General features: G+C 40.1%; 2 protein-coding genes across 8 annotated transcripts in view; one reads left to right on the top strand and one right to left on the bottom strand.

Annotated features, from left to right (window-relative positions):
• Positions 1–1,084: 1,084 nt before the first annotated feature.
• Positions 1,085–17,590, bottom strand: IKZF5 (IKAROS family zinc finger 5). 3 transcript variants are annotated; one of them, XM_081573430.1, is made up of 5 exons: positions 17,504–17,590; positions 15,864–16,012; positions 7,861–8,061; positions 5,743–5,925; positions 1,085–5,150 (listed from the first exon to the last, which is right to left on the bottom strand). In XM_081573430.1, exons 3-5 carry the CDS (start codon positions 7,991–7,993, stop codon positions 4,207–4,209), a joined length of 1,260 nt encoding a protein of 419 aa, XP_081429556.1. In that variant the 5' UTR covers positions 7,994–8,061; positions 15,864–16,012; positions 17,504–17,590; the 3' UTR covers positions 1,085–4,206. The 3 variants fall into 3 exon arrangements, with proteins under 3 accessions (XP_081429556.1, XP_081429557.1, XP_081429558.1); XM_081573431.1 differs by lacking the exon at positions 15,864–16,012 and having other exon boundaries at positions 17,504–17,581; XM_081573432.1 differs by lacking the exons at positions 7,861–8,061; positions 17,504–17,590 and adding an exon at positions 16,919–17,144.
• ACADSB (acyl-CoA dehydrogenase short/branched chain) overlaps positions 17,195–17,685 on the top strand; it is a 45,551-nt gene continuing 45,060 nt past the window's right edge. For 2 of the 5 annotated variants that reach the window (XM_081573428.1, XM_081573426.1), the window contains exon 1: positions 17,195–17,649. Coding sequence is in view for 2 of the 5 variants with exons in the window: in XM_081573426.1 (XP_081429552.1) it covers positions 17,595–17,649 (55 nt within the window). In the remaining 3 variants the exon portion in view is untranslated. Of the gene's footprint in view, positions 17,680–17,685 lie in introns of all 5 variants that reach the window. The other 3 variants (XM_081573427.1, XM_081573424.1, XM_081573429.1) reach the window with 2 other exon arrangements.

Genomic DNA, 17,685 nt, shown 5'->3' with positions numbered 1-17,685 from the left:
GGTTGGATGGCATCACTGACTCAATGGACATGAGTTTGAGTAAACTCCAAGAGTTGGTGATAGACAGGGAAGCCTGGCGTGCTGCAGTCCATGGGGTCGCAAAGAGTTGGACACGACTGAGACTGAACTGAACTGAATGTTCACTGCAACACTGTTTATAATAGCCAAGACATGGAAGCAACCTATATGTCCATCGACAGAGGAATGGATGAAGATGTGGTACATATATACAATGGAATGTTCAGTTGAGTTGCTCAGTCGTGTCCGACTCTTTGCGACCCCATGGACTGCAGCACACCAGGCCTCCCTGTCCATCACCAACTCCTGGAGTTTACCCAAACTCATGTTCATTGAGTCAGTGATGCCATCCAACCATCTCATCCTCTGTCGTCCCCTTCTCCTCCTGCCCTCAATCTTTCCCAGCATCACGGTCTTTTCAAATGAGTCAGCTCTTTGCATCAGGTGGCCCAAGTATTGGAGTTTCAGCTTCAATATCGGTCCTTTCAATGAACATCCAGGACTGATCTCCTCTAGGATGGACTGGTTGGATCTCCTTGCAGTCCAAGGGACTCTCAAGAGTCTTCTCCAACACCACAGCTCAAAAGCATCAATTCTTTGGCGGTCAGCTTTCTTTATAGTCCAACTCAAATGTTACTCAGCCATTAAGAATGAAATAAGGCCATTTGCAGCAACATCACCTAGAATGTCATATTGAGTGAAGTAAGTCGGAGAAGGAAATAAAATCAGTCCATTTGTCATAACAGAAAATCCTTCAGTCAGTCACTTGTCAGATGTGACGTGAATAATTCAACAGCAGAGGAAGCCTTCCTCATTCCTGTGCCAGAACACTTTAAGGGAGTCACACCTTAAATAAAAGAGAAATTAGGAAGGAGACAAAATGCTATGTTAACCATTTTTGTTTTTGGTAACTCAGGTGACAAATCTTCTCATGGGTAAGGCATTCTACAAATAGAAACCAATGTAGCCATAAAACCTTTTCTTTAAAAAAAAATTAACATTGACATACTGAAAAATTATTTAAAAAACTGGATCCTAGTTTTCAAAAAAGAAAAATCGAGATCCATTAGAAAGTGTGATTTTTTTATTCATACATTACAAAAGCAAAGCTTCATTCACAATATGAACTACATACTAGATAAGAGTTATTTCAGCATTAAACTGCTCTCTGGAATCCCTAAACAATATAGTGTGTTCTGCAACCATACTCATTTTATGTTTTACATACAAAATACGTTCTTTACATCAAAGTACATATTAATGAAACCAACTTCTAGAAATCATATATCCTCTTAAACTACTTAATGAAAAGTCTTTAGCAGGGAATTTTTTTTAAATAATACATGCATTTGATAAATATTTTTGTAGAACTTAAATGAGGTTTATCTCTGGACATTTTTTTAGGTAATATTCCCTTTGTCAAACAGTTCTGCAGATGAATGGCAAACACATTTCTAAAATGAGATAGCACTGGAAAATATCCAATTAAATTTTTTCAAAGTAAAAGTCTAAGCCTTTACTTGAGTTTCAAGAAGTTGTAGCTACATATTAATAAAAATCTGAAATAAAATTATTCCCTGTTATCTCATCACAGTTTCTTAAAAAAATATTAGTGGAGATAAATTATCTACCAACTTTAAAAATCTAAACTTATGTTCACTGAACAAAAATAAATTTAGTTTCAGAACATTGCCTGTTAACAGCAAAGTATTATAAATAGTGCATGTTAAACTTTTCTCAACTCATTTCTATAAAATATATGATTAAAAATAAAATGGGAGAAACATATTCAATACTTAATGGAAGATAATATCTTTCCAATACAGAATTTAATTCTCAAAAAATTTAAATAAAATCCTAAATATTTTAAAAAATACAATACTAAAAAAGTTTCTAAGGTAGATTTGCTTCAAAAACATTAGTGCATTTAGAATTAACTGTAGCTTTCAAGCATTGATACCTTTGGAATACAACTATGCTCTTTAAGTCATAGGAATTTTAAAATTATACATTCTAGTTTATAATTATGAAAAAATTATCTGAACTAAAATGCTCTTTCAAAGCATCTTTAATTGTCAGAAAAAAAACCCAAAACACTTATTTGTCACTATTTGGCCCAGAATATACAGTTAATAAACTGGTTTTAACATGAGAGTTCTTCCTTTTGTTTAATGAAAACTTTCATTTCCTATTTTGTGGTATTGCTTTTATATGAAGAATAAAATAGAAGAAAAAAATAAATGCAAAAGCGTCCAAATGACAGCACCCTGTTTCTGACAGTATATACATACGAGGGTCAAGTTACACATTTGGAAAAGGCTGCTCTCAAACTGATCCCAGCAGCACCCAAGAGCTCCAGGCAACAGAGCAGAAGAGACTGCAGACTTTAGATTCACAGGCCTCAGACTGACAAGGAGAGCTGTCTGGAGAAACTCCTCAATGCTGCTCTTTCCACAGTGCAGTGGAGATTAGATTAAACCACAAGAACTCATTTTAATGGCTTTGTAGCATTTGGAAGAGAGGGCAAAAGATCCATTAACTTGGCACTTGGGGGTTTTTGTGGACAGATACCACCAATATTTCCCTTTCACTTACTTTAAGAGTAGAAGTCCTTTTTAGTTAATGCTTAATAATTAAAATGTTTGCTTTAAGAAGCCAATTAGTAACACTTTCAAGATCTGAAACAAATTAAAAATAAAAATTTTGCAAAGTACACAGAAACCAACAGTTAGTAACAATATATTTTATTGTTTGACCAAGCTGTCCTCAGAGTAAGCTAGTTATTACACAATATAGAAACAACAGCCTCCTATTCAAAATTATTCTAGATTTATATAGCAAGTTTTATTTTTGTAAACAAATATGTTTAAATGCATTTTTATATCTATATCCTCTTTTACTAAGGCGACGACTGAGTTCACAGTTTTCATATAGTTTTCTCGCTGTACATGAAAGACTGGTAAAACTGCAAATAAGTGTTATAGCTTGAATTCACAGAAAATATCTTAAATGGCCAATTCTGAAGAGGAGAATAGAATTCATTGTGGACATATGTTGTCATTTTTATAAATGTTACTTCACCATCACATTTTCCCATGTGTTTCTGTATCTACCTTTTCTTGAAAATTATGGGCAATAAATGCATAGAAGGCAGAAAAAGGAAACTTCAGATTTTTTTTTTTTTGGAAGGACCACGATTCCTAGGAATAAGATAGATGACTTCCACTATACCTCTTTGGTCATCAAAGGAATGGAAGGAATAACAGATTCTCAGTTTGGTTGTAAAACTCATATGTAACATCAGAATGAAGATTTAAATGAAAAATTCAAATTAAAAAGAAAAAAAGGCGTCTTCATAGATAACCCTGTGATATTTCTAGTGTTCTCAAGTACTTACTGGTAGTTTTATAAATAAATTACAATAAAAAGAATACAATGGAAAACTGCTGTGTTTAAACTAGAAACTGAATAAACAGGTATTTTAAATATTAAACTCCATTTTCAATTTACAGTCTTAAAGTTTCATTTCTTTTCAGAACTTTTACCTCATATTTTTATAACTTTAATTTTAAAAGAATTAAATGTTTTACATTTGCCCTTATGGAAAAAAGATTTACTACACTGATATTGCTTTACTATTACCAGTTGAAATTAAACTATTGATTCAACTAAGCTATGTTAACTAAATAGTTTTAATTAAGGGCAATTTCAAAGGCAATTCCTCTACAAAACATTGAAATAAGTTGGAATAGATTTTGAAAGAGAAAGTAATTTATTCTACCATTTTGAAATTATGGCAGAAATAACATCTAGCTGCAATTTAGATGTTGAAATACCAAGAGTATCCATCAGCCTTGATGTTTTTATGGACCATAAGTGTGAGAAATTTAAATAACCACTTGTAAGATTATGATTGCACTCAAATTCTCAAATGTCTAAATGAAAGGAAAAAAAATTAAGACACCAATGTGTCCAACTCTTCTAATACATAAATGACCCTGATGAGGCTTCTGTGAAAAAAAGAAAACATTTTGTTTCCACTGTCAAATTTATACTCTATAGGTATAGAACTTTAAATTAGCAGACACCTTATTAGGGATGACACCACCCCACCCCTCCCCCGCAAAAAACAACAGTAAACTACAAAACACAAAAAGGCAAAGCAAGTAAAGCATAGCGTGATTGTTTTCAGTGTTGGTTATGTTGCCCTCTTGCAAAATGACAGGCAAAATCATACTTGTTTTTACATTTGCATCCACATATGTTACACTGAAAAGGATTTTCATACCCATGACATCCCATGTGAATAGTGTAAAGGATATTGTCGGCAAAGTACATGTCACAGTGCTGGCAGTGGTGGAGAAGCTGTGGGTCCTGGACTAGCAGGGTGGGAGCTGGAGTGCTCGGCTGGCTGTTCCCCATGCTCGGAGTACTCGTGTGGGCACTTGGTTCACTGCTCGGCCCTGCCACCGGACTGTAGTTCCTCTGACCGTGTGACGGCCGAGGCTCGGGGCTGGTGGGAGAGGAGCTCTGAGGAAGACTTGCTGACACGGCAGAAACTACTGCTTGGGCAGAGGGCTGCTGCATCATGAAGGGCTTCTCCTCGGCACAGGGAACTACATCAGGGGACGCGGGGTTTTGGTTTTCAGGTGGCAAACTGGACAGCTGTCCAGCTAGAGTTGAGAGCTGGTTTAAAGGGTTGTCAACCATGAGTTCTTGGGGGTCTCTTGGCAGGCCTCCAGTTGGTGTGGTTTTTGCCATACTTTCATAGGAGTCAGTCTGGATATTTGGGATTTCGTGGGTAAAATCATTAAGGTAGTCTGGCTTCTGAACCACCATGGAAGGTGGGCTTAAGTTGATGAGCGCTCTTCTGCTATAGTTCAGGTTGCTAGTTTTCTTCTGTAAAACCCCCCACATTTTCTTGCTGCTTAAGGAAGACCTAGTACCTTTAATTGGTACCATTTTATGCTTGCGCCTTCGATGATGGGACAGGTTGCTTCGGTCACTGCAGCGGAAGGAACACAATTCACATTTGTATGGTTTTTCTCCTGTATGGGAACGCATGTGGGCTTCCAGATGACGCTCATAGGCAGATGCAAATGGACACAAGTGACATCGATGAGGTTTCTCACCTGTTTAAAAGGAAAAATGGGAGAGAAACTGCAGGAGTAGCTCATTTATGAAGAGTTTCATATTTTGTCCATTCATTATTCAGAAACAGATCAAAAATAAAATGCTTTTCGGAAATACACACACGCACAAAAGATTGTTAAAATCTGTTAAGAAAGCTGCATACAACAATCTTCATACTATACTGACTAGGGGAATATATTCCTTTCACAGAAGGGATGGCTAAGGCGATGTCTAAGGGTTAGCAGTGTCACCTGCAATTGTACAGAAACCTCCTCCCTAGTCTGCAATGGCAATGGACTTAGGATAAAGATAAAAACATCTCTCACTTCATTCTGCCTTCAGCATTAAGCTGGCCAACCTGAGAAGCAGACAGATACTGAGTTTAGATCACGAAGGAAGATGGCTAAGGAAGGGGAAGCTTACAAGGGACTTTCCTTCCTTGTATGCTGTCATGCTATTGCTTTGTAAAACTGGATTCACTTCTCCATTGACTCAAACCTTACATCAACCTTCATTTTCAAACAATAACAACTATTTATATGACAGATCAACCTGCCCTCCTCGGTCCCTCTCCAGCCCCTTCTCCATTACCTGTGTGAATTCTAATGTGTTCAATGAGCCGGGCGGTGCCTTTGCTGGCATAGTTGCAGTACCGACACTTGAGCTTTCCATCAAAGGTCCTTTCAAACCCGTCTACTAACATTCCTGAGTTTTCATCCAGGGAAACTTCAACAGATGGGTGATCAAGTCCATTTTGATCACCATCTGTTCCAGCTACAAACAAAGTATAGCAAAAGAAATTATGCATCTCAGCATCAACTCAATTTAGCAATTTAGTGTTGAGTGGTAGAAAATCTTTCATAAACTGACAGGTCGCTTAGCACAAAAGTTAAATTCACAAAAATCACACAGTCTTCCTGAACTGACATTAATTCCATACAAAAGCAGCACTATATGAGGGGGATCTCAAATTACTAACACGTATCAGTGCTCAATATGCTTTTGAGGAAGAGAACAGGGCATTACCTTTATCTGACAGGTAAGGAGAAAGAGGGGAGTAAACAGTGATGGCAATTACATGTTTAAGATTCTAGCCACTTCTACAAATACAATGGGCCGTCATGATCATCTTCCCAAATCCTAGTCTATTTAATTTAGAGTAATTCATGTTGAGCTTTGCAGTTCCACTCAGCTTACATGTATGTTCTAGACTCTGGGTTGCATTTAGGATCTTAAAATTCTAATTAAGCACATAAAGGGAAATATTGTACCTGGTTCCTCTGGATGTTATAACCTCTAAGAACGTCAGCTAAGAGATGTTAGGCTGTTCAATTTTAAGCAACTACTTTGTATAGGTAAACTGAAGGAGCAAGTGCTCGTGTCTGGAAAACCAGCAGATGGTGGGGACTACAACCCTGCTCTCTCGGATCTGAGTCCAGGAATTGTACACTAGCGCATCAAGAGGGAGTGTCTATTCCTCCAGTTTCATGGGAAAAGCACTTCTACACCATCTTCAGGAGGCAGCCATGGATGTGTGGACAGTTTGAGCCCTCTGCTCTACGGTTTCCTCCATCCCTCACCAGGAGGGGAGAAGGGACTTTGCCAGCTGGTGCAAGTCCAAAATCCACTGGGTCCACTGCACTGGAGGGACAACCAGGCTCGGTGTCCCCGTTTCTCCCATTGCTTTTCTAAGGCAGAGACTTCCAAAATTTTACATGCACACGGAATCATTTGGGGGTGTGTTAAAATACACCTGCTGATTCAGCAGATCTGGGGTGGGGCCTGATATTTTGCACTTCTCACCAGCTCTCAGGTGATGCCTTGTCTCTGGTCCCCGGATTACAAAGCCCTACGCCATCTAGGTCAAAGGTTAGCATACTTTTCCCACAAGGGTCGGATAGCAAATACTTCAGGCTTTGTGGGCCACAAAGTCTCTCACAGCTACTCGACTCTGCTGCTGTAACTCAAAAACAGCTACAGAAAATAGTTCAGCAAGCATGTTTCAGTAAAACTTTATGGACGCTGAAGTCTGAATTTCATGTTAATTTTCATGTATCATGACACTGTTTTTCTTTTTCCCACCAACCATTTACAAATGTAGAAACCACTCTTAACAACCACACCAGCAGCCCAGATGGGGCCCACAGGCTGCAGTTTGCTGCCTCCCAAGTGAGGGTCAGGAAGAGACCCCAGTCTTTGTGTGGAAGCAAACCCGCTGGTCTCTCTGTAGGGCAGGTAAGACAGGTTCAAGTACTCACTGCTTTCTCTTCTAGTTTCACCTCCTAGGTGAGCACACATGGTGGGCCCTCTCTTCATTTTAAAAGAAACAGGAATCTCTCTTTTGTCTCAGGTCTAATACAAATGTCCTAATGACCAAAGGCCTTGTGTAATGAAGATGGACCCCCTTGGGCTCCTTTCTGCCCACTGTTAGCTAATGGAACCTGAAGAATGGGAAGGAAATTTAGAATCGCCAACTTTTGCAGAGGAAAGAACATGTCTCTGGACCCCAGGGTAAGCTCTGAGGAGGGGGCTTCCTCTCCCGCAGCAAAACCTGACCTGTTTAAAGAAGGGGGAAAAAACTGCTCATCCTTCTAGGAAAAACAGGATGATTCACATTAGCGAGCAGTAGCGGCTTCATACTATGGATAACAACATACAAACATTACATGTATAAAAATGAATTATTTAATGGTATTAAGAGGAGTCTACCTCCCTGAAGAGCCTCTGCTTCTTTGTCCCCACTAACTGATCCAGAAATCATGTTGACATGATGGGTCTGCTGAGTCAGGTATTCCTGGAAATCTTTCACAAAGTCCAAAGGCTCCGGTTTCTTCTCACCCATCTTTGTTTTTGATATATATATATATATATATATATATAAATATTTCTGGAGTTTACAGTTCGTTATACCTATGGGGGGAAAATAAAATAATTTTACACTATTTAGGGGGAGATGCAGTATGTATTAAAACAACACTGACGAAGATTATTATGGGCCAGGTACTACAAAGCAACAGAGAACAAAGTCCCTGCTTTTAAATATCTTAAAATCTTCCTGGAGAACTAAAGAAGACATACAAAAAACAGTCAACAATTCATATATTTAATATTTAAACAAACTGGAATTCAAACTTAGTTTGAATGGATGGAAAGAAATTACAAAAAGAAAAATCTAGATGAAAGAAATCGACATATCAGCAGGGATTACCACTGAAGGAGACAGTAGAGATACCAAGTGGCTCAAACAGGGCTGGTGGAGAGAATTTCTGGACGACGCCCATGATGCACGCCTGCACTGGCCAGTACAAGTGCCACCAGCCACATGTAGCTACTGAGTGCTCAAATGTGGCTAATACAAATGACTGGAGTTTTGTTTAATTTAAAAGTGAAATAGCTACATGTGGCTAGTGACTACCGTATCAAACAGCAAAGGGTCTTAAAACAACATTCTCACATGAATGAGAACTCTAGAAGCAGGTGATCTAGAACAGGGGTGGCAAACTTTCTGAAAAAGGCCAGATAGGAAATATTTTAGCCTGCAACTGTCACTATATCTGAAAGCAGCCATAGACAATATGTAACGGAATAAAGGTGATCATGTTCTAAGAAAGCTTTACAGCAGCAGGCACAGAGCCAGGTTTGGCCTATGGGCTGAAATTTTGCGACCCCTACCCTAGAAATCCAAATCACCACCTCTACCACCACTCACCATCCTACTCATTCTGAGAATAAGAAAAAAATTTTTTACAGAAAAGAAAAAAATACTTGACGCTGACGGAGAGAAACTCTCGTCAGATTTTGCAATCATAAACTAAAAACTGGTCTTCACATAGGTGTATGGCCCAAATTCACAAATCAAATAACCAAAAAGTTTTCTAGTAAAAACAAGCCGAGGAAGTCTAGCACCTAGGAGACAACAGGTCTTTCCTTCCAATAAAAGTATATTTATGCACATGTTCTTAAATATGCCTTAGGCTAAAAATTTCTTTCCCTAAACCCCAACTACTTAATGAGTAATTTACTATCTAAGAAAGTTATCTTTGATAGCCAGTAGTAGGCATCTAAAGCTAAAGATCAGTCACATCTCAGTATATATGCTTAACTTTTTCTCAAAACATAGCGCACACACAGAAAAGCACAGCAGTCCTAAGGGTAGAGGCTTGGTGAACTGTCACAAAATGAACACACCCATGAGATCAACGCTGATGTCGAGAAACAGAAGGCTACCGGCATGTCAGGAGCTCCGCCGTGCACCCTTCCAACACCAACGCCCCTGTGCACCACCAAGGGCTCCACATCCCTGACAGCTGAACTGCTGGCCCGAAGGGTATGCGTATATTCAGCTTCAGATAATGCCAGATAGTTTTTCAAAGTGAGTATACCAATCTGTACTCCCATCAGTGCGGAACAAGAGTTTTGTTGCCACACACCCTCACCAGCACTCAGGTATTTTTTTGCCTTTTTCATTTTAGCCATCTTGATGGGTGTATGGTGGTATGCTGCTGCTGCTGCTAAGTCGCTTCAGTCGTGTCCAACTCTGTGCGACCCCACAGACGGCAGCCCACCAGGCTCCGCCGTCCCTGGGATTCTCCAGGCAAGAATACTGGAGTGGGTTGTCATGCCCTCCTCCAGGGGATCTTCCCAACCAAGGGATCAAACCCACGTCTCCCGCATTGCAGGTGGATTCTTTGCCAACTGAGCCACCAGGGAAGCCCTTTATTAGATATGTGTATCTTCAGTACTTCTCACACTCTGTGATTCGCCTTTTCACTTTCTCAATGGTAACTTTTGATGAACAGAAGTTCTTAATATAGTCCAATTTACCCATCCTCCCCCTACCTTTACAGTTAGAGTTGCTGGTATCCTTGACTATATTTTACATGAAGATGTTCTCCTGTGTTTTCTTGTGAAATTTTTATTATGTTTTTACCTTTCATATCTTTATCTGGAATTGAGCTTTCCGTATTGTAAAGTTACGAGTCAAAATACACTTTTTCTCCCCATGGAGATATCCAACTGTCCTAGCAACATGCATTTGACAGACCAGCCTTTCTCCACCAGCCTCTTTTCTCACCTTTCTAAACCAGATGATATATGAGATGCTATTTCTGGATTCTCCATTCTGTTCCATTGGCCTATTTTTGCCTCTCCTCACACTACCACCACACAGTCTCAGTAATAAAAATCTTAATATCTCAGTAATTTAAGTCCACCAGTTGTTTTTCTTCTTCAAGAATATTTAGACCACTCTGGGTTCTTTTCTTTATGGTCTGAGCCACCACCCTTTTCAGCCTAAGTTTTTCCATGGCAAGAATTACAGCGTTGAAGAAATGAGATAAAAGCACATTTTCCGATTAACAAAAGCTTGATCAACTTTTTAAAACTTATTTCTTTGGCTGCTTTGGGTCTTAGTTGCGGTGTACAGGGTCTTTAGTTGCGGCATGTGGGATCTAGCTCCCTGACCAGGGATCAAATCCTGGCCCCCTGCAATGGCAGCATGGAGTCTTAGCCACTGGACCACTAGGGAGATCCCAAAAAAGTTGACCAACGTTTTAAAAACAAAAACTTCTGTTTTGATTAACTTTAACTAGAAATCTACTAGAAACAGACTACCTTGACTGTGTTGCTACTATAGTTTGTGTTATACAACAATTAGTTCCTTACTAGGAACCAATAAGAACAGGGGGCTGGTTTGGTTTCCCTTGTTCACTGGCCCCAGACTGATACATTTTATTTTTGTCTTTCCTGCCTTCCTCTCTCCTAACATTTAATTTGTTCTTTATTCCAGACACATTCAGCCAGGTAAGAACCTGCAGGTGACCAAACTCTCACTTTTCTTAAGGCAACATGTTTGAATAGTTTCTTCGCTCCTTTTTTAGAAGATGCCTAGGGTGTCATTATTATTGCTGTCTCTTTTCACCCGTTTTCTACAAAGTTGAGGCTACTGAAAGTCTGTCCTCTGGATGAACAGAATATTACTGTGGTATTAGGTTAAACATACTACCTTAAAGACTCTGAACAGGGTCTTCTCTAGCCTTAGTTTCCTATTTTGTAAAATGAGATAACAGTACCAATTTGCAGTACTGTTTTAAGTTTTACACGTAAGTGTAAGTATCTTGCAAGATGTGTAGTTTATGGTATGTTTTCAGACAATAGCAGCTATTTCTGCAGCCAAAAATGGTTATACCTTAGATTAAGAAATTCTCCACTGTCCAAAATTCCAAGTGTCTTATGTTACCATTTTATATATCTCGTCTGTGGTTACAATGAAACAAACATGGTCCACTTTTCTCCGTTATTCATATATTCCAATTTGCAATTTCCCAAATCAATTTACAATTTCCCAAACTCATTTCTTCTTATTTTCCTCTTTTAGGCCACCTCTTTAAGTCACTTGCTTTAATCTGGCTCTGCTTTCTCAATCTTAAGGATTACTGCTGGCTTCTGAACAAGTTTGTTTCAGTTGTTTTCCCATACTATCTGTTAACCTGAACTGCTTCTTTCTCTATGTTTCTTAATCATTGTATTAGTATTTATGACTATACTTGATTCTGCTGATTAGTTGTCCTTTAAAATCTGCCCTTTGCTTAGAAAAAAAAAAAAAAAAAGTTGGTCAGTCAGCTACAATGAAAAAGATCATCAAGAATAAGATTAAAAAAAAAAAATTATAATCTGTAATAGGGACTTTCCTGGCAGTCCAGTGGTTAAAACTCCACACTTTCACGGCAGGGGGCACGGGTTGGATCCCTGATTAGGCAACTAAGATCCTCCAGGCTGCACAGTGCAGCCAAAAAAATAAAAATAATCTATAATAAGATGGACAGGGAAGCCTGGCGTGCTGCAGTCCATGGGGTCGCAAAGAACTGGACATGACTGAGGGAATGAACTGGTAAGACTGTATCTCAATAAACCTGAAAACCACACCTCAAAATATACAGGGATGGGGAGAAACATAAAAATATACATAAAAAGGTAAGACATAATAGCAGATAAAGATGCAGAATGAATTCCAAAATGATAGAGAAAAATAAAGAGAAATGAATGCTTTTTAAAGAAATGATAAAGAAATTTCCAGAATTAAAAATTTCTTTCATTTCAATCTGAAAGGGAGCATAGAGTGCCAATTAGAACATGTAACAAAATAACACTTAGACACATTATGGTGAAATTTTAAAACCTCAAAGACAAAGGGAGTAATAGGAAACTTTCTAGGAAGAAAAGACTGCCCACCCACATAGAAAAACAGAGTAGCAACACTGGGTACAAAGAAACAACAAACTTCCTCAAGCTGCTAAAGGGTAACTTCCGAAAATCTACATCACAACTAAGGGAGGATATTTAGATGCATTCCCTCTAGAATCAAGAAGGCAAGAATGCTTGCTATTACTACTGCCATTCAACACAGGTAAAGGCCCCTTCACAATATAAAAAGGAAAAAAGTAATAAAATGTGTAAGGGCTGGGAGATACTCCTCCCCCCACCCCCCAAAAAGAAAACAATAAGATCTGGGAAATTGTTTTTTAAAATATAAAAGCTGTTAAGGCCCTACAGATTGTTCTAATTATAAAGGCTGTAGTTTAGAAAGAAATCCTGGTGTTTCGTTTCAATTTAGCATCACTTCTTGCTGATCACTTCACATAAAAACCAATGTTTCCACTGCAAAATATCTGAATATAGTTCTTAAACAAGCAAGATAAATTATACCAAATCCTGATTAGAAAGCATAACACTGCTAAGGTACACACGACAAGGCAGGGGGAAAAATGCATGCGACTACAGGGAAAAATGCAGGACATTTTTATACATGTGTCTCAAGTTTTAAGAACACAAATGAGCCTAATCACAGAGGATGGCTGGCATATTCTGACAGTCCCGGCTATTATCACATTGTCACATTACAAATTTCACTGTGTTCCCCGCCATAAATTTGGTTTTCAATCAAAATGCACGATGGACTTAAAAAAACAACCACGAAGGATGCCAATGAAAAAAGGGAAGACAACATTGGTCAGGAAGCAACAGTAAGAACTGGACGTGGAACAACAGACTGGTTCCAAATGGGGAAAGAAGTAAGTCAAGGCTGTATATTGTCACCCTGCTTATTCAACTTATATGCAGAGTACATCATTAGAAATGCTGGACTGGATGAAGCACAAGCTGGAATCAAGATTGCTGGGAGAAATATCAATAACCTCAGATATGCAGATGACATCACACTTATGGCAGAAAGTGAAGAACTAAAGAGAGCCTCTTGATGAAAGTGAAAGAGGAAGAGTGAAAAAGTTGGCTTAAAACTCAACAGTCAGAAAACTAAGATCGTGGCATCTGGTCCCATCACTTCATGGCAAATAGATGGGGAAACAATGGAAACAGTCAGAGACTTTATTTTCTTGGGCTCCAAAATCACTGCAGATGGTGCCTGCAGCCATGAAATTAAAAGATGCTTGCTCCTTGGAAGAAAAGTTACGACCAACCTAGACAGTATATTAAAAAGCCGAGACGTTACTTTACTAACAAAGGTCTGTCTAGTCAAAGCTATGGTTTTTCCAGTAGTCATGTATCGGTGTGTGAGAGTTGGACTATAAAGAAAGCTGAGTGCCGAAGAATGGATGCTTTTGAACTGTGGTGTTAGAGAAGACTCTGGAGCGTCCCTTGGACTGCAAGGAGATCCAACCAGTCCATCCTAAAGGAAATCAGTCCTGAATATTCATTGGAAGGACTGATGCTGAAGCTGAAAAACTCCAATACTTTGGCCACCTAATGTGAGGAACTGACTCATTTGAAAAGACCCTGATGCTGGGAAAGATTGAGGGCAGGAGGAGAAGGGGAAGACAGAGGATGAGATGGTTGGATGGCACCACTGACTCAATGGACATGAGTTTGAGTAAACTCTGGGAGTTGGTGATGGACAGGGAGGCCTGGCGTGCTGCAGTCCATGGGGTTGCAAAGAGTCGGACATGACTGAGCGACTGAACTGAACATTGTAAACTTGAGAGAAACTCTATTCTTAAGAATTTTAAATATATTGATATGGTTTATAACCACAGACATCCTGCAATGATTTAAAAATTGTCATTCCATCCCTACGCACTTTTGTGCCCACTTGACCTACTTCACCTCCTCCCACGCAGACCTGCAAGACCCCTTCCACAGTGCAGACTTGCAAGACTTTGCAGGGCTCTAGTCTATAAGACAGGCAAGTATATATGAGAGATGCCTAAATCAGAATAGTCTACAGTTCAAAACTGAGCTTTCTCCATCTCAAGTCAGTAGTTCTAATCACAATAATTAGAAAAAGAACAATATTCTGAAACTACAGAAGACTTCCTGATATCGAGGTAAAAAAAATTAAGGGTTTTTGTATCCAAATCATCTTCCTATCTTTAATAAAGTACTCGTCAGCCTCAGGACCGAATGTTTACTCTAAGAACTCCATAAATTAACTGGTATCTAGAGATGCAGCTAAGACAGTGATAAATTTTAAAACTTTTGCAAATGTTAACATAAAAGTCTACTTTCAGAATCAGCAAACTATAATGTCCTCATTACCATTCTTCACGATTATTATTTCCTGCTGCTGCTTAGTCGCTTCAGTCGTGTCCGACTCTGTGCGACCCCATAGACGGCAGCCGACCAGGCTCCCCCGTCCCTGGGATTCTCCAGGCAAGAACACTGGAGTGGGTTGCCAGTTCCTTCTCCAATGCATGAAAGTGAAAAGTGAAAGTGAAGTCACTCAGTCGTGTCTGACTCTTAACGACCCCATGGACTGCAGCCTACCAGGCTCCTCCGTCCATGGGTATTATTTCCTATGATACAGCAAAATTCTGAGTCCTCCCTGTGATCCCTCTAATTAAAGTTAAGCTGGCTATATAGATACATGTCTGTATAGAAACTGGCTAGAATGCACCTAAATTATTTTTATGCCAACAGCTCTCCCCAACTATCCATTCAAAACTCACAAATAAGGTTCTTACAAAACAACCAGAAATTACCCATGCTAGTGAAAGAAAGAAGCATCTGAGAAATAAGTTTTGATATCCCAAAAGAACACAAAAACCTCTTTAAGCAGGTAACTTAAACTTTTCTCTGACCTTCTCTGGGTCCTGATATTCAAGTCCTCTGATCTCCTTCAGTCTCACACTAAGAAAGGGAAGTTGCTCATCAATACACCCACAAACCCTCTTAACTAGGAGCTAACAATTTAAAACAGAGGCATCATGATGCAAATTAGAAGACAATCATAAGAAAGAGAGGTAATATGAGAACCAGAAGGGGCTCTTTAACCTACCTTCCTCCCAAACTCAACTTTTTTAATAAGCTACGGGAGGTTTTGAGAACATGATTAGGCAGCAGTAGGATCTATTTTATTTAACCTACATAAAGTAGTAAACTTAGCAACTAACTTCCTTATACAATAACTTAATTTGGGGTTTAGACAGCCTATATATATAGTGACTGCAGTTCAATGAATGTATATATACTTTTATACCTTAACAATTATGGTCACTGATTACTTTGCCATAGAATACCTATCAAATGCTTCCTTTGTACAGAGAACATGGAACTTCAGAAAGAATTAGAACACATTTCCTCTGATTACAGAACTGTCAAAAAAGCAAGTTCTTCAAAGGCAAAAGGGACATTATGAGGCTTTGAGAAATCATAAAACATAAATAAAAACACGGAAGAAATAAAGATGTATGCAATCTAACCTTTTCACCTCAGATCAGTTCCTCCTTTTTCTTGCCACTCCAACATTGATGAAATGTAGAGTAATCGAAATTTACTCTGGAGACACACCAAGGGACTCCCAAAGGCCATGGAGGGAATTTCAACTAAAATTGAAAAGCCATACAGAGTTCTGCAAAGAAAAATGCCACAAATCAAAACCTTTGTGACAAAAAATTAGCATCCACAGGTTTAATAAGCTAATAAAATAACATGCAAATTTTACTAGTACCAGAAAACTAAGCTAAAAGATAAAGACCAAAACAGCAGCTTCATTTCAGCAAAAGTTCCAACTAATCAACAAAGAGTAACATGCATCAGTGTGACTCGTTTTTTTCCCGCTGATGGATTTCTTAAGATTTCATTTTTGGCAAAAATTGTCATTCTAAATTAAATTATTTATTTCATTTGTTCACAGTACACTTCTAAAAAGCTCAAGCTTAGTACTGCCGAACAGCTGTAACTGCATGAAAACAAGGTGGTAGCGTAGTCCCACAGAGAAACATTTGCGGGAAAAGGTTGAAAAAAACAAACCCATCAGGCACGCCTAATAAGGGCATATCTGATCCCCATCTTTATTATCCTCTCTATCGCAACTCAAAACACTTCGGGTTTCCTTGGGAAACTCTTGGGATCCCTGGGGGCGAAAAAACACCAAACACCTCAATTCTCTGTAACGAACTCCCAAGATTATATTAACATATAGTCGTGTTAAATGCACAACAAAAATCAAAACTAAAGGCAATCTGTAAGACTGTTAGCTCAGATGTTTAAACAGTTATTCTAAAGAAGTCGTGTGTCTTCCAAACTTAAGTTTTTCAGAGCTCACAACTTAACGAGCCTGTATTTCTTTTCCCACTGGTCGCTCCTCTTCGGACCTAAACAGCACACTGAGGGGACACTAACTGGGCCGCACGGTTAGTGGCAGCCGGAACCGGTTTAACTTCACTTTAGATTCAGTTACCGAGCACTTAGGAGGTGGATGGCTTGGCTACTCGCACTTCGGCCAGTTATGTTAAGATTTAAATCCTGCACGAACCTCAACAGTTCTTTGTTGCAAAATCCTCCCAACATCTCACATCTCCCCCCAAGTAGAGGGAGTGCTCAAGCAGTAGAAAAGGATCAAGACAGGACTGTCTGATAAAAGACGGGAGGTTTTAAAAGTCCTCCCAACCGGCAGCCCGCAACTGGCGTCGGGGCGGCATCTTCACCAGCATTCGAAACGCCTAGGACACCCGCGCCTCAGCGGAGCCCCCCGGCCCAATGACGCGAAGCTCGGGGCGCCCCCCCGCCCCAGCCCTCGCGACCACCTGTCAGAGCGAGGGAGGCTACTCCCTACCCCGGAGCCTCCAAGCCCCCAACAGACGGCGACCCCACCGCAGGCACCGCTCCCTCGGGGCTCCGGAGGCCCAGACACCGCACCCTCCGCGCTCCTGTCAGGAAGGTCCCGGGTAGCGACCCTAACGACCGACCGACCGACCACGCCCGCCCCTCCGTGGGGGCTGAGTCCTGAGAGGAGTCAGCCGGCCCGTCGCGAACACCCGGCTCTCTCCCCCCGCCGCTCCTCCTTAACCGCTCGGCTTAGCCGTGTCACCGCCGTCCGAGCCGACGACCAGCTACTTACCACCTGACAGTCGCACCGAGGAACCCCCACCGCCTTGTTCAACGCCGCTGCCTTTGCCGTCGCCCCCGCCGTCTTCGTCACCGCCGCCGCCATGTTTGTTGTGTCTCCGGTTCCCTTCCCGCCCCACTGCCGTGCCCAACTCTCGCGTGAGCAGAGCGGAAAAGCAAAGGGAGGCTGTATGT

Source organism: Giraffa tippelskirchi, chromosome 2 (assembly GCF_054371585.1).
Source record: "Giraffa tippelskirchi isolate mGirTip1 chromosome 2, T2T-mGirTip1v1.2.pri, whole genome shotgun sequence".
NCBI lineage: Eukaryota > Metazoa > Chordata > Mammalia > Artiodactyla > Giraffidae > Giraffa > Giraffa tippelskirchi.
The sequence above is the reverse complement of the archived record's forward strand: the minus strand, read 5'-3'. Positions and strand labels throughout refer to the sequence as shown.